The 26,712-nt window shown below is 42.6% G+C and overlaps 3 protein-coding genes across 7 annotated transcripts in view; all 3 read left to right on the plus strand.

Annotated features, from left to right (window-relative positions):
• Positions 1–108: 108 nt before the first annotated feature.
• ush1gb (Usher syndrome 1Gb (autosomal recessive)) lies at positions 109–10,015 on the plus strand. 2 transcript variants are annotated; one of them, XM_086304453.1, is made up of 3 exons: positions 109–411; positions 7,368–7,818; positions 8,407–10,015. In XM_086304453.1, the coding sequence occupies exons 1-3, from the start codon at positions 248–250 to the stop codon at positions 9,220–9,222; spliced, it is 1,431 nt and encodes a 476-aa protein (XP_086160579.1). In that variant the 5' UTR covers positions 109–247; the 3' UTR covers positions 9,223–10,015. The 2 variants fall into 2 exon arrangements, with proteins under 2 accessions (XP_086160579.1, XP_086160580.1); XM_086304454.1 differs by having other exon boundaries at positions 111–411; positions 7,368–7,815.
• A 3,099-nt stretch (positions 10,016–13,114) lies between these two features.
• Positions 13,115–22,565, plus strand: fads6 (fatty acid desaturase 6). Of its 2 annotated transcripts, XM_086304459.1 has the most exons (7): positions 13,115–13,316; positions 13,428–13,755; positions 16,658–16,824; positions 18,147–18,327; positions 18,503–18,690; positions 20,609–20,788; positions 20,980–22,565. In XM_086304459.1, exons 2-7 carry the CDS (start codon positions 13,503–13,505, stop codon positions 21,127–21,129), a joined length of 1,119 nt encoding a protein of 372 aa, XP_086160585.1. In that variant the 5' UTR covers positions 13,115–13,316; positions 13,428–13,502; the 3' UTR covers positions 21,130–22,565. The 2 variants fall into 2 exon arrangements, with proteins under 2 accessions (XP_086160585.1, XP_086160586.1); XM_086304460.1 differs by lacking the exon at positions 13,115–13,316 and having other exon boundaries at positions 13,340–13,755.
• Positions 22,566–24,014: 1,449 nt separating this feature from the next.
• Positions 24,015–26,712, plus strand: part of trim16 (tripartite motif containing 16) — a 10,638-nt gene continuing 7,940 nt past the window's right edge. The window contains exons 1-2 of one of the 3 annotated variants that reach the window (XM_086304456.1): positions 24,015–24,105; positions 25,337–26,151. In XM_086304456.1, the coding sequence (XP_086160582.1) occupies positions 25,456–26,151 (696 nt within the window). In that variant the 5' untranslated portion in view covers positions 24,015–24,105; positions 25,337–25,455. Of the gene's footprint in view, positions 24,106–25,007; positions 26,152–26,712 lie in introns of those variants that run through there. The other 2 variants (XM_086304458.1, XM_086304457.1) reach the window with 2 other exon arrangements.

The following is a 26,712-nucleotide window of genomic DNA, read 5'->3' on the forward strand; positions in this document are numbered from 1 at the left end:
ACTATTTTCTCGCAGATTTCAGTTTTAAGTAATTCTGTGCTCGTAATGAGCAATGAGGAAAGGCGGTGTGTAGGATCGTCTGGGCCACGCCCCCCGCTTGACAACCAGCACGCCTGGTGTTCGTCTCCCAGCAACCAGTCAGTCCGCCGCTACGTCCCGCTGCAGGCCGTCCGGACTCCCGGAGTGACAGTTACCTCCACATCCAGGCTTCCATGGAACCGGACTGGGACTGAGCCGAGGTGTCGCCATGAACGACCGGTATCACCGGGCGGCCCGGGACGGCTTCCTGGACGTGCTAAAGGAGGCCACACGGAAGGATCTGAACGCCCCGGACGAGGATGGGATGACACCGACCTTATGGGCCGCTTACCACGGCAACCTGGAGGCGCTCCGGCTCATCGTGAGCAGAGGGTGAGTTCAGAACCACAAGCACCAAAATAGAGAAAAGTACTCAAAAAGTTGTCTAAAAATAATAGATATGTGATAGATAGATAGATAGATAGATAGAATGTATTTTGGAAATATGGAGGTCATACATTTAAGATTTTTAATTGTGATTCACAGTATTAAAATTATTAAATAATACAAAAAAACCCGACACAATTAAAATATTAAAAACCACTTAAAATAATGGATGGGTGGATGGATATATATCTACTTCATATGATTTTTATACTTCAATAAAATTCAAAATATTATAGGATATTGTATGTTTTTCTTTCTTGTATTTTAATTACCTCATGGCAATGAGTTGATGCTGAAGCACAGCAGCTAATCATTCATCTGTCTATCTTAAATGAACAATTTTCCATCCTCATTCTGGTCATTATGTAACTTACCCATGGGCTTCAATTTGATTCAACTCTTTTTTATTTATTTAGCGCCAAATCAAAACAAGGTGAAAACTATAGAATTATTTGACCCCCTACGAGCAAGCTCTTTGGCGACAGTGGGAAGGGAAAACTCCCTTTTAACAGGAAGAAACCGGCAGAAGCAGGCTCAGGGAGGGGCGACCGTTTGGGAGTGAGGGTAGGAAAACAGGAAAAAAAACACACTGCGGAAGACAGTTAGATATTAATAATAGCTAATGATTACCTAATGGCGTCAGCAGTAAATCTTACTGCTTCAAGTCTGTTAGCCAAGGTTCACTGTAAAACACCACAGTCTAGTGGCTGAAAGTAAGAAATTACTATAAATTACTGTAAGAACAATATGAACAGTTGAAGGAGACATAGTCCCAAATCTGAGGTAGTGAATATTTAAAAATGGGTTGCTCATTTGACAAGATAACAAACCTTACCTGATCACTTCTTGGTCTCCAGGTGTGGATTCCAGCCAGATTTCTACCTTTATTAAAGACAGTGACTGTGGATTCAATATATACACAAGAGTGCTGCAACCGTCCACAAAACTCCAGTGTAATCTAAAGTTATTTCTGTATTATACTGGACAAAATGGAATTCGTTTCTGTACAGTTTACAAAAATATCTAACCGCGTAGAACGTTCTTTAGTTTGTGTTTAACTGAGAAAATAAAACTGCTCCAACCCCCATCACTAATCTAATAAGCACTTCAAGAGATGGAGGCTGTACATATAAACAGCCTAATTGCATACAAAGGTCACTTGTGTGTGCTGGCTATATATTAAATCTGACAGATGAAGCTTGGGCTGATCTGTGACACAACAGAGCCTTAAATCTGATTGAGCCATTATACACAAGCCATTTTTACACAGCTCAGTTACTGAAACTGACCGGAAGCTTGGAGAAAACGGAGACAATCACAAACAGGTTTTAGGAGTAAGGCTATATTCAGGGCAGATAAGTTACAGATAGAGTAAGGTAGACTATCCGAGAGCACCGTGCGGAGGCTTTAGGGCCCAAACAAAGCAGCGTGTTTGCTTCCTGCTCTCTAAGAAGGAGCATATTAACAGCAGGGCGAGGTGCACTGTGTCATGCAGCTGGCGGCAGCTTTATAAAGCGTGCAGTGAAGTGCAGGGTACTGCAAAGGTCAGAGTGATGGATCGAGTGCATGCGAAGCAGAGACAAGAAAGCTGAGCAGCAGAGCGGGCATTACAACAAGAACGACACTGAAGACAACAAGAGGGCAGTTTAAGAAGCAGGAACAGGAACAGTCATAAATCTACACTCATCAACCCCACTGACACTGAGCTTACAAAAGAACTGTACCTAAAAGTGGGCAAAATCATTATTTAAAGAACAAATATGGCTCCGATTACAGATGCAGACCTGACTGCACTGCCCTGACTGGCCCAGTTTGTGCTATTCAAGCTAAAACAGCATTTAAGCCTAGATGTGAGTTTTTGCATCATTTCATCATTTCAGATTTAAATGTTCCAAACAAACACATTTTAATAACATGAGTAAACACAACATGTAGTTTTTAAATAATGATTTTATTTATTAAGGGGAAAAAAGTTATCCAAACCTATGTTGGGCTGTGTGAAAAAGTAATTGTCCCTCTTCTTAAATCATGAGTTGACTGTGATTAACTACTTTTTTTGAAAGCTGAGTTCAGTTTCATTGCTATGCCCAGGCTTAAAGGGTTACAAAGCCATTTCTTTGGACATAGCCAAAGCTTTCACAATGTGAGCCCTTATTCACAAATGGACAAAATCTGAGTGGTGAACCTTCCAAGGAGTAGTTGTTTTACCACAATTACTCCAAGAACACATCGACGACTCATCCAGGAGGTCAAAAAAGAACCCAGAACAACATCTGAACAACTGCAGGCTCCACTCACCTCAGTTAAGGTCAGACTTCATAAGAAAGAGAGTGGGCACAAGTGGCCTCCATGGGAGAGTTCCAAGGAGAAAACCACTGCTTCAAAGAAAGAACCCAAAAGCCAATAAAAAAAAATACCCTCAAGACTTTTGGGGATCTAAATCTGATCCAAAACATACCAGCACAGGCAGCTCTGAATGTCTAAAAAAATGAAGGTTTTGGAGCGACCTGGTCAAAGTCCAGACTTAAATCTGATTGAGAGGCTTTGGTATAACCTCAAACGGACCGTTCATGCAGGAAATCCATCAAATGTGACTTAATTAAAACAATCCTGAAAAGAAGAGTGGGCCATGAAAGACAATGAGAAAGACTCATTACCAGTATATTGCACTTCTTGCTGTCAAGGGTGGAACAAGCAGTTATTAGAATTGGGGAGCAATTACTTTTTCACATTAGGCCAGGTAGGTTTAAATAGCTTTTCAGGAATGCAAAAAATGAAGAAATCAGGGAGGGAACAAGGACTCTCTTCCTGATTGTAAAATGCAACACATTTCTATAAAGAAACAAAAAACATGTAGATGGTTATAACATAAATCACATACAGGACTTTCACTCACGAAGCCTGGGCTCATGGGGGCCCCTTTGAGAGTTCTAGGTTCATTTATGTTTATTGGCCAGGAATACCTGAGATAGGAACATTTTTAATTCCATGTATTTCTTTATATGTAAAGACTGAGACTAGTCTTTGGAGACCAAGAGACTCTTCAGTAAATCAGACATTAGAATCAAAGAACTGAAAAGAATATCTTCTGTAGAAAGTCCAGATTTATGTTTGGTTATATTGTCTTTTGGCTTTTATTAATTTTTTTACTTTATTTTGTTGCCATTGCCATTTTACACAAATAAAGAGAAATTTGTTCACTTTATATTTACACTTGATAAATGATAATGATACTGTATTTTTTAACTTGGATCTCTCTCTGCTTTAGCACTACTTTAGTGCACTTTAGTGCTACTACTTTAGCACTTTTAGCACTACGTATTCAGTACTATGTCAAAGCCCCTTTGGAATGCGCTTCTGGTTCTTGGGCCACTGCAGGTTTGCACACGGATTTGGGCGCTTTCTTCTTTTATTCCTTACCGATCAGTCAAAGCTTAGAATGGATGAGAAGCATCTGTGAAGTGCCACGTTCAGGTCTCTCCACAGAGGTTTGTGGGATTGAAGTGTGGATATTTAGAGACTTGTCCTGGAACTGCTCCAGTGTTGTCTCATCTGTTTGCTTTGGGCTGTTGTGCAGCTGTAAGGTGAACCATCCTCTCAGTCTTAGGTCTCTGCACCCTGACATAGAGCTTTCTTCCAATGACCATCACTTCACTGGCCTTCTCTCAGTTCTTGCCAGTTTCCTGTCTCTGTTTTTGCGGATGCTGCCACTGGCTTACCTTACTGTCAGGATGGTGTTAGCAGATGAAGTGTAGAGCCTGTTGTTCAGCAGACACAGACACTGAATAGTTCAACACAAAATGCTTTTCCTCATCCTCTCAGAGTCCTTTAAATCCTTTAAGACAAACACTAAGCAGGTTGTGATGATTTTCAGACATTGCATATGAAGAATTTAAATCAGTCGTTTAAGTAATGGTGGAAGTCAACTTGCCATTGTTGAAAAGGGCTTTTTAGAGCCGTTCTTTTTGGGCAAATGTAAATATAGTTTTGTGTTCTGGTGACCTGTAAAATGAAAATACATTTATAGACAATAAGTGCAAAAGTAAGTGCCTATGTTGCTTTAAATGAGTGCACAAGGAAGACCATCGGAGGGGCAACTGCACCACCCTCCTGGGAAGAGCTGAGGAGAACCCCAGATGTGGGGTCACCCAGCAGCCACGGTGCAGAAGCCAGCAGCCAGCCACGCCAGAACGGACCAAGCCCTTGGCCCAGAGGCCCAAGGTGCGAGGTCCCCCACCCCCGGAAGGGGCCTGGCCGAGGCACGAGCGCCAGGTCCTGCCAAGAAGCCACCGGGAATGAGACGGTACATATCTAAGGGCCCAGCCCCGGACACCGAAAACCACCAACGCACCGCCAGTTGAGGGCCTCAGTCACCGGCAGGGAGTGTGGTGAGGAGAGACAGAGATGTTCCCAGAGAGGTGGAGTTTAAGACCTGACCTGAAAAATAGACACAGACAACCAGACACACACAGACACAAACATGCATTCTCACCCTCATGCACACATATACAAATACAGGGCACTCGCCCAACGTGGAGACAAACACAGATGGACAAACACACTCTATACCCCGGGTCCAGGTTCCCTGGACCCTGTTACCCTTTTCCCTGAGGTGGAGACAAGCAGACCACCCCCCAGTCCTGCAGCAGCAGGGAGGCCCTGCATCCCAGACTGACCAGACGGCCAACTTGCCCTCCCAGCTCCCCGCTCCTATGGTGACTAGAGAAGGGGTGAAGACCCCTTACCTCCCTCTGCCTGCTCATATATGGTGTTGCTGCATGTTGTTCTCAAGTGCTTTTAAAACACAGGAAGGGCATGATGCTTTCTGCCAGAGAGCAGCTGGTGTCAGCACGCCCCAAATCCTGAACAAAGAGTCTTCTGAATGTCCATAATGATTGTCATGAGTTGTCATTGTCTGTAAAATGGGACACTTATTGTTCAGTTCCCAGTATTACTGCTGCTGTGTGAGAGCACCAATGACAAATGACACCAAGAAGACAAAACATGTTATATTAACTGCCAAAATGTGAATGGGTTCTACGTTCTGAACTAGTGGTACCTGTTTGGAGATGAAACCTGACTCTTCTTTAAGGGATTTTCCCATATGGGTGGTTTTTCTATTATGCTTTTCTGATACTTGTGACTGCTTGCTTCAAAAGACAAGCCAAGGAATATAATCTCTCCAGCATTTGCAGGCTAAACCCCTGTCCCAGTAGGACATACCCAGAACTCCTCACCCAGGAAGCATCCCTGTCAGATTCCTCAAGTGGCTCATTTTGATGAAGAGGAGTATCAGCTGTACTCTAAGCTTCTCTCAAATGACTGACCCCGTCACCCTTTATCAGTCTCTGATATTGCTGTGGAGGAAGTCTGGCCCACACCTTTCACCTGTGATAGATAATTATTAAGTGAAGATGGAGACAAAAGCCGGGAGAAGGAGAAGACGTGGAGCAGCAGCAGTCAACTTTCTCAACTATGAGCTAAAACCGGCACCCTGACCTGACCTGTGCTTGTTTTCAATGTTGCTTCAGTACATTGATGTATGCAGACACTCATTTATGCACAGCTCTTTTAAGGTCCTGCCACAGCATTCAGTGGGGTTAAGGTCTGGACTTTGCAGCATCTCCATTCGTTTCTTTTTTTAGTGATTCTGCTGTAACTTGCTGCTGTGCTTGGGTTGGTCTTGTTGCATGACCCGGTGTGGGTCAAGATTTAGCTGTTGGATAGATGGACTCACATTTGACTCTACAATACGTTGGTATAGATAGGAGCTAATGGCCGATTCAGGCACCGTGAGGTGCCCAGGTACAAACCAGCTCAAATCATCACCCCTCCACCATCGTGCTGACACTTGCTCATATGATGTGACTGGCTGGAGTCCACATGACTCTACCTTAGTATAGTTGTCTTTTCTGTCTAAACCTGATAAAAAACATGGTTTCAAAATGAAACTGTGCTGGTGTAACTTCAGCATTTGCTGGACTTCCTTAGACTTTGTAGCAAGGGAAAGTTTGTGTAGCAGAATTGTCTTTTCTTGTCCTTTCAGACCAAGTTAAAACATTCTCAGATAAAGTAGAAATGTGTGTTTTAAATCCTGACTTCGGGATGTGGAAACCAGTGAGGCAGTGACTGTGATGGTCCAGACATAGAGATTTCTCAGTTTTGTTATGTAATTGGTCTTTCTGGCAGGTAAATAAACACCCACATGGTTCGTCTCAGATATACGTGATTTCAAGTCCACACTCAGGGTGCAGCACCGCAGACGTGAACTGAAATCAGGGTTGGTGCCAATAAAGGTGGTGACCCTGCTGTGGTGCGTGGTAACACTGTCGCTGGGTGTCTGTGAAAAAAAGAGTCTGGGTGTGGGAGATGAATAATGCAGAGTCGCCTCTGTCATGTTTAACCTGCTGCGCTTCAATTATTGATCAGGACCCGGCCGTGTGGGAGGAGGGAAAACAGGAAGAGGAGGAGAGTTTACAGCAGATTAACACGAGTCACCGTTGCAGCAGCTGCAGGAGGTGGAGTTGTTGTTGTTGTTGCTCTACATTAGAGTTGTGCTTTTCAGATGCTTCACTAATATCTATATGACAGCTGTTTTCCAGCGAAATACTGGTACAGACTTAAATATGTGTCTTCCATATGCACAGTTACATTGGTGAATGCTCATAAAACCACCAGGTGTATGCGAGTAGTCAAACTCCTTTAAACACTTGGTTTCAGCCTATATTTTTTACGCATGGCTCTTTATGATGTCATAAAGAGGTGATATCCGTAATATGGTCATCTTTGGTGGAAATGGATGGAACCTGTTCTAGAGTGGGCACCAAATAAAGTTAGAAGCAGTCTAAGTGTGTAAACTTTGTGTATAAATTCAACATGGCGTCTCCTCTGTTGACTTCTAGAGGTGACCCGGACAAATGCGACATTTGGGGGAACACACCACTCCACCTGGCAGCTGCCAACGGCCACCATAACTGCCTGTCCTTCCTGGTGGCTTTCGGTGCCAACGTGTGGTGTCTCGACAATGACTACCACACGCCGCTGGACATGGCTGCCACCAAGGGCCACATGGACTGCGTTCGCTACCTGGACTCCATCGCCGCCAAGCAGATTACCATCAACCCAAAGCTGGTCAGCAAGCTCAAGGATCGGGCGTTTCGCGCCGCGGAGCGCCGGATCAAAGAGTGCGCAAAGCTGCAGAAGAAACACCATGAACGCATGTCAAGGAAGTTCATGAAGGAGTCTGCGGCCTTAGACAACTTGGACGCTATTAGCTTTTCTAGCTACACCAGCAGCAGCACTCTGAGCCGCAAGTTCAACACTGTCACCTCCAACATGCCATACTCGCAGGTGGTTGGTTTTGTGTTCAAAAGCCCTGATTTAGTATTAACTTCTGCTTTACTGAGCAGGGAACATTTTAGCTAGTATTTAAAGCTCTACCTTAGATCAATAACTGTCCCTGGACTCAGTTGCAGTTGATGGTCAGCCTTTTAACCCCCAAAACCTTTTAGTCTTAGTCATTTGAAAACAATATACTTAGCTTCTCAAATGGCACTGTTAAGCTTTTTATTTTTAAAAGAAGATCTATTATCAGATCCATGTTTTCACTATTATACTCTACTAGAGTAATTTTGCGTGAATCCCAATTCCAAACAACCTTTATTTATCTTTTGCTGTGCTTTAATGCAACCCCTGTCAGAAGAAACAAAACTTTTAAAGCTAACTTTCCCCAATTGACTAGTCAATTGTAAAGACTGAGATTTCAGCGGGAGGGTGGGTGACCATAATTGACCACAGTGAGAACATACAGATACACGAGTAGTAAAAAACTTGAAAACGTTGCAAGACTTTGCCTCTGTTTGAGTTTGACATTTACAGTAATTATTTACATCATCTGAAAGACCCCTGGGTGATCCACAGTGTCTGATTTGTCCCTTTCAGGCCACCCTGCATTCGACAGCCAAGGGCAAGGCCAAGATACAGAAGAAGCTCGAGAAAAAGAAGCAGGTTGACGGTACGTTCAAGATCTACGAAGATGGCAGGAAAAGCGTGCGCTCGCTGTCTGGCCTGCAGCTAGGCAATGACGTGATGTTCCTCAAACAGGGCACCTACACCAACCCCAGAGAGCGGTCGCGGCTCAACATCCGTGATATGTTTCCCCGTGACATTGACGACGATGCTGACACCATCTCCCGAGCCATGAGTGACCCAGGCCTCCACGAGGCGGCTTATTCCGAGATCAGCGCAGACTCCGGGCGTGACTCGCTGTTCACTCGACCGGGGCTCGGGACCATGGTTTTCAGGAGGAACTATATGAGCGGAGGCATGTTTGGAATTGGGGTAGAGGAAAGCGTTGCAGGGAGTGAACCTGTGGGGAGAGCGCCTAACGTCCGACTGCGAGGAAAACTGCCTCGACACTTGCCCAGCTTCGATGAGGATAGTATTGGCAGCGCTTTGAGCCTGCAAGAAAGAAATCTGCAGGAGCTGCCCTGGGAGGAGACTGAGCTTGGGCTGGATGAGGACATGGAGCCAGAGAACAATCCTCTGGAGACTTTCCTGGCCTCTCAGAGTCTCAGTGAGTTCATGCCCATATTCAGGAGGGAGAAGATCGACTTGGAAGCTCTGTTGCTATGCTCTGATACAGACCTCACCAGTATCCACATCCCTCTAGGGCCCAGGAAAAAACTGTTGGATGCCTGTAAGAGACGTTTGGATACTCTGGATGAACCAGAGGCCATTGAAGATACTGAGCTGTGAAGCTCAGTATCGCCCATATGTCTGAAATCAGGACCACAGCTTTGTGAATTGAATGCAATTTGCTGCTCGAAATACAAAAAGCAAAAAGAAATATAGAAAATATTTAGTGCAGTATTAATAAAATGTCAGAGCTTTTAATGATAGCAGTTCTCTAAGTTGTGCATTATTTCTTTATATTTCACCCCAGATCAACCTGAGCAGAAAACAGCATTTTTATGCCTGAACAGCACCATCTAGTGGTGACTTATCATATCAATTTAAAATTTAAATCTATGGGCCTGTAAGAAATATTAGTTGGTGGCATTACACATTACAGTTATATGTAATTTTATTTTTACCTAATTATTCATGTAATTGAATAAGAAGATGTATATGCAGTGATGCTGTACAGTCGGTGGAGTAATGACAATTTCACGGGAAAGCTGCGACACCTGTATGTACCTAAACCTCAACCCTAATATGTGTGTTTTTTTTATTGTACACTTTTCTTACATTTAAATGTTATTTTACCTCATGGCACATATGCAGTGGTGACTGAACAGTATATTTGTGATGTATGAATGTAGCCGCAGACGGAGTGACAAACAGTGTCGCAACAGTAAAACAATGAGGTGTCAGAGCGGTGCTAGATAACGCCGCTATCTCAGGTTACTGCAGCAGCTATTTGGTTACGCTGAAGGTCTGCTGCCGGCTGCACTCCACAGTACGACTGTGCATGAATGTACCTTTTTATGTTGGCAAAGAACTTTTTGTAATGATGCACTCACAAACGTTATTATCTTTTCGTAAAATAAAGGGGAAATTCTTATTGCATTGTGCTTGAATTTATTCAGTGTTAATGAGTTTATTATCTCAGGAACTTTTACATTATGCAGCACATATAAAACTTCTGTTAAAACAGCTGATAGAGGAAGTCTATCAGCTGGTGTCGAACCATTTCATTTCTGGTCCTCCATCTCTGCTGAAGTTTGTCATTTTGTTTCTTTATGTTGTAGCCTCGTGTCTTTTTGCAACACTAACATTTTTAAGTAATATGACTTATCATTGTGGATGCATTGAGCTACTTTCTTGCTGTTCTTTATGCATTTTTGGTTGCTTTCTATCTTTTTGTAGCCACTTTGTCTGCACTGTATATCTCTTTGTAGTCCCTCTGTCTTTCTTCATTGTAAATTTGTGTCTTTGGTAGCTGTCCAGCACCTCTTTTTAGTCACTTCCTGTCTGTAACTTTAACTGCCTGTGTTGCTTTATAGTCTTTGTGTCATTTCTTGTGGTCCTTTTATCAATTTCTCTTTTGTCTATTGTGTCTTTTATGTCTGGTTGACATCTCTTCATAGTTTTTTCTTCTGTCTCACCGTAGCTGGTTTTGCCACTTTATGATTGTTTTTTTTTGTCTCTTTGTGGTCACTTATGTGAAGGTTATTACATGAATCCTCCTGCTTGTAGCCACTTTGTCTGTCTACAGCTTTTGTCACTTTTAAGGTCCCTTTGTTGTTATTTTTCAGCATCTTGTGGCCATTTCTTGCACTCTGTAGTCATTCTGTCTCGATGTGGGGATTTTGTTGCTTTTTAGATTTTTGCGTATGGTTTTCTGTTTGGATGGGTGGTTTAGTCCATATGAAAATGACGCATCAATTTGTATCCGATTTATCTCTTTGTGATTGTTTTGTATACCATTCGTGTCATTTTGGTCTCTTGGGACTGTTTTGCGGTACTTTATTATTGTTTTCTACTAATTCAGTTGTTTTCTGTCTCTATAAAGGCCGTTTGACTGTTGTTTAACCTCTATAGCATCTGTTTGTAGTTGTTATGACTCTTTTTGAAGATATTTTATCTCCTTGTTTTAGTCTCTCAATGGATGTTGGCATCTCCATGTAGTTTTATTCTGGGTTTGTGTAGCTGTTTTTTAAAACATCTCTATGGTTGTGTTATTTCCCTGTTTATCTGCCTTTTGTACCTACACAGTGTCTAATTGTTAAAACCGCAGAGACTACCTTACTGTCTCTGCAGTTTTATTTCTTTCCTCTATGTTCATTTTCTCACTTTCTAGATTTCTTAGTTTGTTTTATTATCTCTTTGTGTTTGTATCTTTTGTAACTACCTCTCATCTCTTTGCAGTTCGTTTCTGTGTATTTTTAGCTGTTTTTTGCTGCTTGGTTGCTGTTTTTCACCTTTTTGTGGGTGTTTTCTGTCTACAGGTTCAAGGTTCAAAGTTCTTTATTTGTCACATGCATAGTTATAAAAGTATAACACACCGTGAAGTGTAGCCTGACACGCTCCTCGACATGTGCAAAAATGGGGGGGGGTAGAGGGGTAATAAAGGACAAATAAAGAACTTTGAACCTTGAACCTGTAGACAGAAAACACCCACAAAAAGGTGAAAAACAGCAACCAAGCAGCAAAAAACAGCTAAAAATACACAGAAACGAACTGCAAAGAGATGAGAGGTAGTTACAAAAGATACAAACACAAAGAGATAATAAAACAAACTAAGAAATCTAGAAAGTGAGAAAATGAACATAGAGGAAAGAAATAAAACTGCAGAGACAGTAAGGTAGTCTCTGCGGTTTTAACAATTAGACACTGTGTAGGTACAAAAGGCAGATAAACAGGGATATATATATATATATATATATATATATATATATATATATATATATATATATATATATATATATATATATATATATATATATATATATATATATATATATATATATATAGTATATACATTGGGTGAATGTGCAGTAGTAGCAGCAAGCAGGTGAATTCTGTACATTAATATGAATAGACATCTGACTATTTTACAGGATAGACAATATAAACAGATTTAAAATTAAAGGAATTGAAATGTACATTGTGCCTTGGTTTAGAGTGTCTGGAAGAGAGTCCTGTCTCAGTCAATTATAGATGATGTGAGAGGGCGGGTGTGTGTGTTTAGGGCACGGATGGCTTGGGGATAGAAGCTCCTCTTGAGTCTCTCTGTCCTTGCCCGGAAGATGCGGAACCTTCTACCAGATTGCAGAAGTTGGAACAGTTTGTTGCCAGGATGGGACGGGTCCTTCAGTATCTGCGCTGCTCTAGTCCGGCATCTCCTGGTGTAGGTGTCCTGAAGCGGGGGGAGAGCAATCCTGCAGCAGCGTTCTGCTGTACGGATCACTCTCTGGAGAGCTTTTTGGTCCTTCACACAGCTGTTCCCAAACCACGATGTCATGTTCTGTGTGAGGATGCTCTCCACAGCGCCTGTATAGAATAGAATATACGCGGGATTCTTCTCCTAGTTTGTCTCTCTTCTTTGAAACTGTGGCTCTTTTGTTTCTCTTAAGCCAGAAAAATGCAATATTTTGCATCCCTAGACAGTCCTTTGGATGTGGACCTTTAAAAATGTGTCCTTCTCTGGTGTTAATGGATAAAAAGCCCGACTCTGATAAGTGCTTGAGTAAAACCAACAAGCCGAGGCTGTGGGAGGATGTGTGTGAAGCTGTCAGGCGGCCTGGTGCTCTTCTGTTCCTCTCTCTTAAAAATTACTCACTCTGTATCTTTTAAAGAGCACACTGCAGTCAGCGTGGCCTCTCTCCAGAGGACAAAGAGGCGCTGACACCAGATATATGTATATAACTCACTACTGACTACTCTCACCTTTACCAACACTTAAACTAGCCAAGGAAATTTTCGCACATCAGCATCTTCTCCTTTTCATTCTGAACATTCGCCCCCTCTCTGCTGTGGAGAAACAACTGAACGGCCCCTGTTAATCAGCCCTCCTTTCTCACTCTGCTTTCCCAGGACATTTGCCAAGGTTACGGGGATGGGAGGGGAGGAGGGAAAGGAGCTAACACAAAGAGAGAGAGGAACAGAGCAGGGGGTGAGCGACATGCAGAATATATGAGAAACCAGAGATGAGCAAGAGTTGACTGTGAGGTAAGCAGCCGCAGCAGTTTTGAGTTGCTGCGCGTGTGAGGAGGATTTTTGGATCCATCCCATCGCAGGCCAACCTTACATCTTTGGGCAGTGGGACAAGAAATTCCTCTGCTGCTGGACTGCCCAAGGAGTCAGCTGACAGGGTGGAACAAGAAGAAAGGAATGAGGAGGAGGAGGTAGGAAAGGAGGGTCCGCAATGCTCTTGAAGCAGCAGGAAGGGGGCTGGGCTTCTCTGACAATACACACTGTTGAAATGCTAACTTTGACCTGTGTACTGTGTGCTCAAGCTGCAGGGTTTATCAGCAGCCGCTCACAGGAGGACACAACCTGCATGGTGACTTTACTCTAGGCCAGTGATCAGGATGCAGAGCGTACAAGATGAGCGGAGGGATGAGAGGGAAAGAGGAGGAGGAAGAGGTGATGAAGAGATGTTAATCAAGACGAGAGGGGACCCAAAGATTAAGAATGGAGGCGCAGGAGCTGAAGAGGTGGAGGAGTCTCTCATGATGGAGCTGACGAGGCTGGTTCAGAAGGTGGTGAAGGAGAGCAGCTGGTGGGAGAGGAGGGGGGTCGATTGCAGTATCCTGGCAGCAGCGTTCCTCTGTCTGCCACCTGGTGAGGCACAACGTCATAGATGTGATTGCACCTGCATAGATGAGTTATTGTTTTGGAGGGTTTTATCATTTAAGAGACAATTATTTGTGTCAGTTTGTGTTTCTGTAATCGACTCAACCAGAAGCTCAAAGCCTGGAAGGCCTCTCTTACTGCAAACTTAGTAAATAAAAGATGGCCATAGCAGCTGTGATGTCACCGACTGGTTTGTAAAGTTTCACATTAAACCCTCAAATTGGGCAGTTTAGCTATGCTGGAATTTGTTTGTTTGTTTGTTTTAGAGAGCAGAAGTGCTAAGTTTTCATTTTACCTGGTTAGCAAAGTGCGCTCACACAGACAGAGATACAGAGATAGTATTTTAACACACAATTAAAATACTATAAGTTTGCTCACCCAACCTCAAGGGAAGAATTTTTGACTTTCTCTTATGGCTTGCTCTCTGACAATGCAAGGCGTAACATTAGCCGTGTATAGTAATTGTACTGAAAATGCTCCAAAAGGAACCAATAGAACAAACAAAGTAGCTTAGAGGTTCTATTTTTTGACTTTAATGAGAGGGGGTGGAGCCTAGCAGACAGCTAGCAGCTACATTCACCTGTACGGGGATGTAGGCCTGCTACAAACTTAGTGTAAACAAAAACACGTAACTTTTTTATAGATCAGCCTGTAAACATGTCGAACATTTTAACTGTGGGGCGTTTGTGGAGCCGGCCTCAAGTGGACATTACAGGTACTGCAGTTTTGGGGACACTTCTGTGTTGCTTTAACATTTTAGTCCTGGACGTTGCTGCTTGTGTTTTACTTGGTTAACTTTTTTTGACAACTTCCCTAAACAATGCTGGCTCTGAGGACCAAATCTGGTGTTTTGCAGTCTTCCTGCTTTCAAGTCTGCGATAAACATCGGATAAAGTTTTTGAAGCTTTACCTAAAAATTCATCTGTCATATTTTGACATAAAGAAGGAAAAAACAGACTAGATAAATTTTAATAATAGTGGGAAATGATTCCTCCAAAGTTGGGAGAACAGTGCACCATCATAATAATAAAGTTCAGGTGTTTTGCTTAATTTTGTCTGTTTGAAAGTCATAGTTTTGAAAAGACTGGTCATAAAATAGCAGCAAACAGACGTAAATCACAAAAGTCACAGTGATATCATGATGACTCAATATTTACAACTAAAACTGTCTCATTAGTTAATTTTTTATTTTCCAGAAATACACAGCGTAGCGTTTTCTCACCGTCACCCCTCAGTCTGGCTTTGCACATTCATGGAGTCTCATTTTATGTGGGTCACTGGTGGTCAGCTACTGACCTCATTTTGGACTGCTGTCTATTGTGACTCACGTCACTTGATCATTGGATCTGACAGCTTTAAGGTTCAGGCTTGATTCCAGACTCTTAGACGTAGCAGTAATTACCACGGATTAGTTCTGCAGCAGCAGCAGCAGGTCTTTGTAACTGCTTTTTTGTGAGTTTTACCTAAAATATAAATCATGGCCAGTATAATTCATATGTCGAAATGATTCAGAAGTAGATGTAGTTGCAGAATGAGGCGGACGGGTTTTCTGTCACTGTGTAGCACCGAGCTCGTGACTTATCACCTCGAAATAGGCTGCTTTGAAATAGGAGGTGCGTCATATTAGCAGTTTTACTGGGTTAAAAAGGGAATGTGTCACCTAAACTCTGCTGTCAAAGGCAGCCAGAGAAGTATCAGCAGCTACAATGTCTCATGTGTCTAATTAGATGTAATCCATCCATGCTGTTAACATTTGTGACAAAAACAGAACTGACTTTGATTAGTGGATTTAAAGCTTCGTCTCATGTTCATCATCAGCCTGCTTCTACTGTATGCAGACACTAAACTATAGTAAACAGTACACAGTGACAGTGGAAGGAAGCCAGTGTGGTAACAGTGTCCGCCTCCAGACTGTCATCCTTTCACCTGAGCTTCCTGCCCATCATGCTGGCTTCACATTACATAGTTTGACTCATGGTAAATGTAAGCATTTATTCTGATTGCTTTTCATTTCCAGTTCTTGCAAAGGTTTACTCTGATCATGTGACTCATCACTTGAGCCTTGACAGAGCAGGGAATAGTGAGCATGTTCTATTTAAAAAGGGTCTCAGGTGCTCTGCCAGCAAAGAAGGTATAAATTAGAATGTAATCTAACAGGCAGGTATCAAATTTATGTTTTAGTGATTCGACTCTGAGGGAGCTGGATCAGCAAGTGGGGGAATAGGTGGAGAGCAGGCAGGCAGGTGGAGTCCTGGTAAGCAGTTCCTCTGATTGCTGAGGTGGTGCAAAAAGGTAGACAAACAGGGTTCGGATGAAGTTTCCAAGTGAACCACAAAACACAGATTTTACAAAGGCGGCCTGAATGTCACTACGCAGACAGAGATGGTGCTGTGACACCGCCTGTCCTTGTTATACTCCTGATGACTTCACTGCAAACAGGTGCAGCAGGGACTCACACCCAGAGGCTCTGCCCCAGGGTGGAAAAACCCAACAAAGCCAGGCCGTCAACCCCACCTGAGAATAATGAAACCCAAACCAGTCATGCTGAACCGTAACAGGCAGCAAGGAAAATTTTAGAATCACAATTTATTATTGGTTACCTGTCCTGCTTTATTCAACAATGAAAACACAAAAGTAAATCTTTAAATAGTCGTCTGATGTCTTCCTGTTCATGGTGGCTATGAGAATGTTTGCTCACTGCAAACACTTATTGGCACTGAGCCTCAGCTGTCTGCTATCAAAGGCTGAAAGAATGTGTGTGAGCGATAACAGTAGATGTATACAGTCAATGCAGCAGTAATGCAGTGTGTGTCCTGCTGCCAGTCTAAGGTTAAAGAGTCAGCATCTTTAGGATCTGTAGCATCTTTATTCCCTGCGTTCTGTCTTGCAGCCTTCCTGCTGCTGGGCTCCTCGAGGCTTCTGGGGTTTTCTGCGGGCGTCCTGCTGATGGGCGTGGCTCACGCTGTCATCACCGTCAAGGGGACACATCTGGCGAGCCATGGGGCGCTGAGCGAGTCGCAGGCCTGGGGAAGGTTCTGGGCCGTCTTTTTCATCGAGGTGAGATGTGCAGAAATAGACTTGAAAGGCTGTCATTAAGTACCTGCGGGCAAAGCTTCTGTATTCTCACACGCAGCTCTGTAGCTGTGTGCTTAGAGCAGCAGTTGGACATTTTGGGACATTTGTTTTTTCCCTGCTGAGGGTCATTATCATGAATATGAAGCTACAGCTGCTGTCTTGTACTGCACCGGGCTCCCAGTATAAGATAATGGATTATTTTAAATTGTGAATCATGCAAATCTACTCTAGTAGAATCTAAGAACAAATACAGTTGTGGGAAATAATGAATTGACAACAACCAAAGATCCATAAAAACATGTTTTTAATTGATTTGCATGTCATCGAACGACGCAAGTATTTGATCTCAGAGCAAAACATGACTTAGTACTTGGTGAAGACACCTTTGTTGATGCTGGTCACCAGGTTTGTGCACATCTCAGGAGGGATTTTAGCCCACTGATGTGGGCTAAATGAAACTGTGTGAATCCCTCTTGGCTGCCGCCTGTCATCTTGAAGCTTCAGCTCCCTCTGCAGATCCCTCTCTACCCTTAGCAGAAAAACAGCCCTAAAGCATAATGTTTCCACCTGATCCAACACATTTCTCATGATCATCCTCACCCCATGAGCAGCAACTGTTACCTCCTCACCAAGCTTCTTGCTGATGGTCTTGTCGGCCATTGCACCCTTGTCCAGCTCTACAATCTTGTCTGTCTCTCTATTAAACATGAAACTACCATAAGAACTAGAGACTCTTCATCTCTTGATAAGTGAAATTCAGAAGTAGATCAAATAATAATTTCTCTTACTGTATGTAGAGCTAGAAATGAGAAGAAAACATCACCACTTAATTTCTAAGTGATTGTATTATTCCAAGAAACTATGTAACAGTAAATAGTTGCATCATTTTAAATGGATACAGCTCTGAATCACACCTGCCAAAACCTTCATGTATATGCTGTTCATTCTGAAGAGCCTCTGTGAAATTCATTAAAAAACGCAAATGGTTTTCTTTACACATTTTAAAAACATTGAACATAAATGGTTCACTAATCTTTGCAGCGCGTTGTTTCAGCCTCTGAGTGCCTATGCAGCAGTGTCCCGCCAATATCCTCCCCGTGAATGAAGCAATGCGCATTATAAGTGATATGATTAAGAAGCTTTAATGACCTTTGGTTGATTATTAATTGCTAAGAATATCCAAATCTCTTCTGACCATTGTCCTTTCCAGCTGTTAGCGGAGCTTGATAATGTTCATTGACTGTTTCATGTGCTCCATCATTGCTGGTTTATTGAACACCTCCACTTGTTCTTCATCCCCTCAGATCTGTGGCTCATTCTCGGCACGAGCCGGGATTCAGGGCCACATTAAGATGCATCACGCTCACACTAATGTCATTGGACTGGGTGACTCCAGCGTGTGGAAGGTGCCCTTCCTACCTCGCATCATCTACCTGTTCATAGCCCCCCTGGCCGTGCCGATCATCACTCCGCTTGTTGCGCTCGGTAAGAGGAGCCAGAGGACCAAAGACGAGCCGTGTTTGCTTCAAGGTTAAATGTGAAACTCAGCATAAAGTTGAGACACTTTTTAAACCTTGTGATCCTCCTCGAGTCTCTGTCTTACTTGTCTGTGTCACTGCAGTGCGAGTTTACTCTCATGCACACTCTCATGGTTTTGCAGCTCAGCTCAAAGGACAATCTTTGGCCCACATCCTTAGGACCATCCTGATGGTAACCCTGGGCCTGTATTCACAGTACTGGCTGCTCATCAATGTCTCCGGGTTCACGTCGCCTTACGGAGCATTGCTGTGTATGCTCGTGTGCAGGGCGATGTTCTCTGTGCCGTATATCCACGTCAACATCTTCCAGGTGAGAACACGGTATCTGTAGCTGAGAATTCAGCCTGCTGACACCTATAAGACACAGTTACAGTGAATTTTGTTTGTGACGTCTTGTATTTCATATTCAGCTCAAAATGATGTCATTTTGTAGCTAAAATATTCAGATAGCTGTGAAGCTCTGATGTATGTAGTTTTAATTGGATTATGTTGGTGTCCAATTAGTTTCCAACTAGTTTTATATAAAATTTTCATGTCTTTGAACAGTGAGAGAGCAGTAAGATGACAGATATTAAAATAAGCGCCAAGCTTTTAATGATCCTCCTTCTGAATATCAAGATCAGTAAAAATGACTCAAAGTGGCTGACTGGGACCATAATCTCATCAAGAAAATGTCTAAGCGATTTCCCCCTGCAGGAAAAAAGTGTATTCCTCATCTGGGTGTCAAGAATGCCCTTGTGACTGCTTTCACAGCATATTGCTGTGCTGATCATTTGAATTGAAGTGACACTCTGCCAGTAATCTCTGTGCCGTAGCTAAACTGTGAGAACAACCTAAAAATGCAGGTTTTCCTTCAAAGTAAAAGTTGTGCCTTTTGAAACGGTTCACTGAGGTGCAGCTTTTACTTTTTCAAGATTTGCCACCACTGGAATACCAGCAATACCACTTCATCCAGCAACAACCAGCCTCCAGGAACTGCTGCCACACAAACGATGACCCTGTCGTGCCCAATATGTAGTAAAACTCTTGAAAAATGTGCGTTTGAGAAACCTCGCTAGTGTCGAATATTACTGCCTAGTGGTCATTAAAAAGAAAGCACACACGTCTGTTACCCAGGTTTTGTTAATGGCATTTCAGATGTTCCTACTTCCAGTTAGATTCTGGATTTGTAACATAACTGATAGAAGCACTAGATCCAAAATAAAACAAGAATTATGCTTTATTTTAATTTTATTTTTTTAAATAGTGTTTTTAAATGGCCACATCTTAGAGAACTTTAGATGATTATGAATAGATACATGTATCTCATCAGTATCCATTAATCGCCACACCACATACCTTTATACTCTTTGGTCTTGAATTGGGGAAAACATAAGTAATTTATGCACATGTATTCGTCACTTCTCACAGATTTATGTGCTCGGTTCATGTGAAATGATCATAAGGGTGTTTTTTGTAACAGGGTCTTTTGAGGAGCTTGAATGCAGCATTGTGTTCTCAGAGCAGGCAGTGAACTAAAGGGATAAAAAGAAACAATTCATGCATGATTTTCCCAGATGGATGCCTGCAGGTCATTGTGTATTGTTCGGATCAAAGCGTGTGAAGGTGGATTAGAAAACACAGGTTCTTGAAGAGAAGTCAGCAGTGTACCAGTGGAAAGTGTTTGTTCTTGCTGGGGGGTTCGGATCAAAAATCTGTCCTCCCAGCTCTCCTGGGGTTTTGCTGGCCGACGTCCAACACTAACCTCCACCCCACCCCCACCCTGCTGAACTCCATGATCTCTGTCTGACGATAATCTTTGAGACTACACAGAAATTACACTAAACACTTTGTGTTGTAATACAAAGAATCTGAGCTTAATTTAAATATCTTTTAGTGTTCCCTAACCATCACACCCCTGCCAGCAGTCTGAAATGCTGGTAGGGTCGTGTGCATGGATCGACGCTTTGTGTTGTTCGTACCAAATTCGAGCCCTAAATATCGCAGCAGAAATCGAGACTCATGAGACCAGTGTTGGGAAGCTTGTGTGAATTGCAGCTTCAGTTTCCTGTTCTTAGCTGACATGTCTCCGTGCCTAAATTTCAATTCAATTACAATTCCAGTTCTTTTATTACTGACGAAAAAGAACTTTGGATTGACCCGTAGTTAAACAGGTGTACCTATTAACATGGCTGGCAAGAGTACAATAGGCCACATAACTTGTGATGCCAAACTGTTTCTAATTGCAGCATATCGGTCTGCCGATGTTTTCTCCAACTCGTCGACCAAAGAGGATTCACCAGATGACCCACGGAGTCCTGAACCTGCCGCGAAACCCTCTGCTGGACCGGATCTTTGGACACTCGCTAATCAACTGTCACGTGGAGCACCATCTCTTCCCCTTTCTGTCAGACAACATGTGTTTAAAGGTGGGACATCACAGATGAATATATTTACCTGCTTGTTGCAGAACTGTTGGATTCTTCTGCAGAGCAAAGGGCACAAACAAAACGAGAGCACACAGTTTAAAAAGTGACCATCACAGAACTTTGGATAATTATTAAATTGCTAAATGTATTTACGTATTTCCCACTATGGTTACTTTGTTCCTCTTGTGCAGGTGAAACCTGTTGTGTCCAAATACCTGACTGAAAAGCAGCTGCCATATCAGGAGGACACCTACTCGTCCCGCCTGCACCTGTTCTTCCACAAATACCAGGAACTGATGGTGTTTGCCCCACCCATCACAGAGCTGGTGGGGGTGCAGTGACAGAGGGAGGGCGAGCAGAAGAAAAAACCTGTTCGGACTAATGACCTCAGCCGCTCAAAAGCACAAGTATTTCTGCTGCCGCAGTTTGAACCTCTAACACACGGAATAGGTCCTGAATCGATGTGCAGTTTCTAATCTTAGGAAATTAACCCCACGTCTTAACGATCATATCAACTGAATGAATATCCTACACCTTTAGAGCTCATTTAACACAAAGAAGAATCAAACACTGACCTGACTGTAGACACTGGGAGCTGAATTAAACAAAGCTGTGCAGCTGACCTGGGGCCTGCCTCATGAACAAATACAACAAAGTGAGCATTGTGTGAAGAAATTGTAGAGTCCTGCTTTGAAAATCTGAGACAACCCGAGCACTTTGGCTAGAAATAACCCCAAAATAAGAATGTTTCCAAAAGTAAAATAGAGGACAATACTACTTTTGGGAACGTCAATGGAGGGGTGACGACCATTTGTGTTTTTAAAAAAAGATGTGACAAGAAATAACATAAAATGTTTAAACTGAGGTTTAATCTGCACCACATTTACTCTAATATTTAGGCTATTTAACCAAGTGTGCAGCTCCTTGCTGTAAAAGAGACCCCAAGGGGAGCAGAAGCAAAAAAAAAGTCATGAAAATACAACCAGTTTAATAAAACCACAAAAAACTGATGACCACGTACTCAGGGTGGAGGTGTGGTCTGATACTGTGGGAAATGTCTTTGTGTGCAACAGGATGACAGAGTCAGAACGAAATCATTGACAGATTACTGCAAACATCTCTTATCTCTTAGTACTTTCACTGGTACACTTCTGTTAGGTGTAAAGGAGACAGGTGTAATTACGTTGCATTTGGGTGCAGTGGCCTCGGACAAATAAATCAAGACTTTTTGTCAAATCTGTAAAGAGCGTTCAGCAGAAACTGTTGAATAAGTTTCTTTTTACCTACAGGACATCAGTGAATTCAACCTAGGCTGTTCAGAAATGGTGCTTAAACCCGTAAAGTTTTGCTCACAGAGCACTTGACCCGACACTGCAGGGAAATCTGAACTTGATAAGCTAACTTAGCCAGGGGAGGAATTCATTCATAATAATCTGCATCATGAGGCAGGCCTCTGATCTCATCCACTGACCGATGGCAGAAGTAATGACAATGATTATTTTTGGTTTTTCTTTTTTTAAAAAAAAAGCATCTGTAGCTCCTGGACTTGAGGTCAGGGATGTAATTGTGTGTGTGTGCGTGTGCGTGCGTGTGTTTCACATAATAAATTCTAACATGAAGTTACTGAAATAAAAATCATGCTATTGCTTTTTATTCCTGTAAACGAATGAGCTGCCTGTCACCCCTGCTGTCGCTCTCCTGTTTAACACTTGGGCTGTAAATGGGGTGAAAATGTGACTTAAAAATGGACGAATAAAGGCTTTGTTTCATACTCTGACACAGAGAATACCTTAAGCAACTGTTTGAGACACTTAAAGTGTAGCAGAAGCAATCAGCCAGCCCAATATTCAGTTTTAGTAAACTCTTAAAAAAATGTGCATTTATTCAGAGATACTCTGGAACATGTTTTATTTCTGCGCTTTGATTATAAGGTAAGCATTTGCAGGTAACTGAAAAGGATTTTATTCAAAGCAGCGTTCGGGAAAGCCCGGAACTTTATGACTGCTAACAGAGATGTGGGACATCCCAGAGTGCTGCCCCTCAGAAGAGAAGCTGATACATGAGTACACAGAACAACAGAAATCCATTAGTGCAATAAATAAAACATTATCTGTCGAAGAAGGAAAAAGAAAGGAGAAAGAGGGCACACAGCTGTAATAATACAGCCCTGTTAAAAGGCTTATTTATTGTAGCTGAGGCTTCCCCGAGCGACTATAGAGTGCTTTTTTTTATTAGGTAGATACCGAGCTGGTAAAAGGGATCTTAAGATATCCAGATTTCAGAGGTTACTCAAAAGCAAATATACAAAGATGAGTTTGTAGCTGCTTCTTAAAGGCCACCTCAAAATCCATGCATTCTCCAAGTCAGAGTGTGGGGATGCTGTTCCATCGTGTTAGTACCAGGTGGCAAACCTGTCACACCATGATGTGAAGAGCCGATGTTTAAATGATGCAAGATGCTGATGAGCAAGTGCCTCTCACTCTGATTGGCCCTTGAGGCAGGAACTCGTCACTGTGTACAGAGACAATGAGACAAACAAGAGGACACAGATTCTTCAGCATCTGTGTCATAAAAATTAGACATCCAGCAATGATAGAAATCGTTTTAAATGCAAGATAAAATCATTTAAGATGAGATAAATCATACTGGAAGATGACCTTTCCTTTCAGTATTTTTGTTTTCTTTACATGCCATTTCATTTAATTAAAAACAATTGTGAATGCCAAACTGTTTTCTTGGACAGGCTTTTCGATAAATATCATGTTAATATCACAGCACTGTCACTGAGACACAGGAGAATCTGATGGGTTATAATAATAATCCTTTATTTAAAAGGGACAGTGCAGTTTAACATAGTCCAAATATGAAACATGAGGCTGATGCACTGCACATAGGTTTATAGCTATTGCGAATTTCCACCTATTGTCCCTTGTTTGCCTTACATTCACAATACACAAAGTTAGAACATACATTTACATGAAACCAAAATACACAATGAATACAACTACAATTAACAAACAATGTAAAAAAAAAGATTCATAGAAATTACTACACACACACACACATATATATATATATAAATATATATATATATATATATATATATATATATATATATATATATATATATATGTGTGTGTGTGTGTGTGTGTGTGTGTGTGTGTGTGTCCGGGAGTGACGACGCAGTTTTCAGGACACTTGATTGGTCAGTAGGCGGTGCTGTCTCACCTGTTGATCGGTTACCGAGGAGAAAACCCCCGGTAAGAAGAGAATCCCGTCACCTCCCCTCAGCCTGGGAACGATAAACCTAACTGAAGGTAAATCTTAAGACTTTAAAAAGCGTCAGACATGAAGGCTGCTGCTGTTACAGCTAAGGTGCTTTCAAACACCACCTACACCTTTACCTTGAACTATGATCAGGTGGTGTTTGTTTAACCCGGACAAAGCCCGGACATGTGGTCACATGTGCGCATGTCTACGAACATGTGTGAAAAACAGGAACGAGCATCACAAACTTTAGGAAACTGCAGTTTAGCAACATTTATTCTCGATAGAAGGAACAAATCTAACAGTTTGTGAGTGTTTGTGGAACTTCCTCTACAGTCTGTTGCTCTTCACTTCGTAACTTTCTATTACCCTGACCGGCGGATTGATCAAAAGTATTACTACAATCGTTACCTGCGCTGTTAGTGATATCGATACTGTCGAGATGGGATCAGTGCTGTGTTTCCATCATCCATTGTGTTAAATAATAATTACTTTTTAATTAAAAAAATGATACCTCACACTCACGCTGGGAACAATATCTTGAACCTGTCATGTCTACTTTATTTACAACACAATAAGCACATTTAAACAACACAAGCTGACCCAGGCTTTAGGACTGGCACGTTTACATTCAGCACAGAGATTTAATGCTCATTAAAATGGGTTCAGAATTCACTGATGTGCATCTCATAAGTTTATAGGTCAGAAGTATCAGTATCAGCTATACCAGCCCTGTATTTACTGGGTACATGGTATTGGATTGATACCAACATTAGCAGTACCTGCCAAGCATTATTATGGACACTGGGTGGCAGTGTCTGCTTTTGGCGCTGCTGAAACCTGATCCTATCAGCATTTGCTTTTTCCTCTTGCTTATCTGCAGAAAGGTGAAAGAGGAAGAGGGTGAGTAAGCAAAAGGCTGCAGCAGTGATCACCTCTGTTTTATCCAGACCAGTTTTCAATTTAATTTTGTTGGAGCAGGGCGGGAAAGCAGTGAGTGGCCTCATCAGTGTGTCTATAAAGACAGTAGATAGGTCAGTTGTTGCTTACTGGTAGCAGAACTTGTAAGTTTCAGTGCATATTCAAACATAGCGCATGTGGGAGAATGCAATCCTACACCTCTGTACCTGGTTTGCATTGTGGACTCCACCCTGCACCTCCTCCCTCTTTCAGTGTTAAAGACGTGGAGGTGGGTGTGTATCTGTTTGCATGTGAGTGCTGAAGGGGCGGGTTGAGTTCTGACTGAAACTATGAGTCCTGACCGTCTCTCACATCATCTAGGTGTGGCTTTCTCTACTGCGATCAGATACTGCTGGCTGACAGAAGTGGCTGAGCCAGTTATTTCCACACAGCTTTAAAGAGTGGAAGTGACGCCAGGCGCTCAAAGAAGAGCTGAAGACATGGCAGATACAGCAGCTGTAGAAGTAGCTCCTCTCCCCAAACAGCAGCAGCAGCAGAACCTGTGTCATGTCTGCTCAGGTAAACTGAGCGAGGGGGAGCCGGCAGCTTGTGGTCACTCCGTATGCGGTTCCTGTCTCGGAGACAAAAGTAAAGGATGTCCACAGTGTCCCGTCAAGCCTGGCAGTCCCAAACAGAATGGAACAGCTGACGCTCATGTAAATAAAAACAGTGAGGAACAGAGTCAAGAGTCAACGACAGCGGAGGAGACCGAGATCCAAAAAGACCTGAATCAGTCCGAGGACCCCAAGAAGCCTGAAGAGGACAAAAAGGAAGCAGAACCACAGACAGAAGAAGGACCAAAAGAGGACCAGGATAAGGAGGAACCTTTGGGCCCCGACGATGTGGTATGTGACTCTTGCATTGAAAGCCCCCGCAGGGCCCTCAAGTCCTGCCTCACCTGCTTGGTGTCGTACTGCGAGGCCCATCTCAGGCCTCACCTGGAAAATCCAAAATTTCAAAACCATCGGCTCGTGGACCCGCTCAGGGACATCGAGAGGCGGACCTGCGAGAGCCACAAGTGGCCCCTGGACCTGTTCTGCTCCACCGACTCCTGCTGCATCTGCCAGGACTGCGTGAACGAGGACCACAAGGGGCACAACACCGTGTCTGTGGTGGACGCTCGTAATCAGATCGAGGCAAGTGTTTCCCTGTACTGTGTGCACATTCCTTTGAATGACCTCAACACATCTGATATGAATTTTCAGGCTGAATTCCCAACTGAAAATATTCAGTTTTATTTTGGGTCTCCTTAAGAGTTCCTGCTGCCTTAAATCTTTTAATGTCAGCATGTCAGCATGTGAGAATCAGCTGCTTTCATTGCTTTAGGGGACTCTGAACTGAGACACTTTCTTTTTGGAGATAGAATGAGGCAATTAAACACTCATATTTTCAGCATTTATTTTTATTTTTAATAAATACCTGAGTTTTGTTTAAACTAAACTGTCAAAGAGAGACGCTATTAATTAAAATGAGTCCATTCTAGGAATTTAATGTCAGGATTTCTTATCTCATATTTAGCGTTGCTGAATGTGTGGCAAAGGTCGCGTGGATGGCGAGTAAAGTGTTGAGTAAATAAAAGATTAACTATCAAAGGAATAAGACTGTGACAGCAGTTGTGTCATTAATTAGGAATTTGAGCTCATAAATAATCCTTTAAATCACATCGGAGATTATTGCTTCCCTGCACTAAAGAGGAG

This window comes from Aulonocara sp. 'chitande type north' Nkhata Bay, linkage group LG8 (assembly GCF_057382095.1).
Source record: "Aulonocara sp. 'chitande type north' Nkhata Bay isolate Kocher_YH1m ecotype deep benthic linkage group LG8, A_spYH_male_GT1.1, whole genome shotgun sequence".
NCBI classification, from domain to species: domain Eukaryota; kingdom Metazoa; phylum Chordata; class Actinopteri; order Cichliformes; family Cichlidae; genus Aulonocara; species Aulonocara sp. 'chitande type north' Nkhata Bay.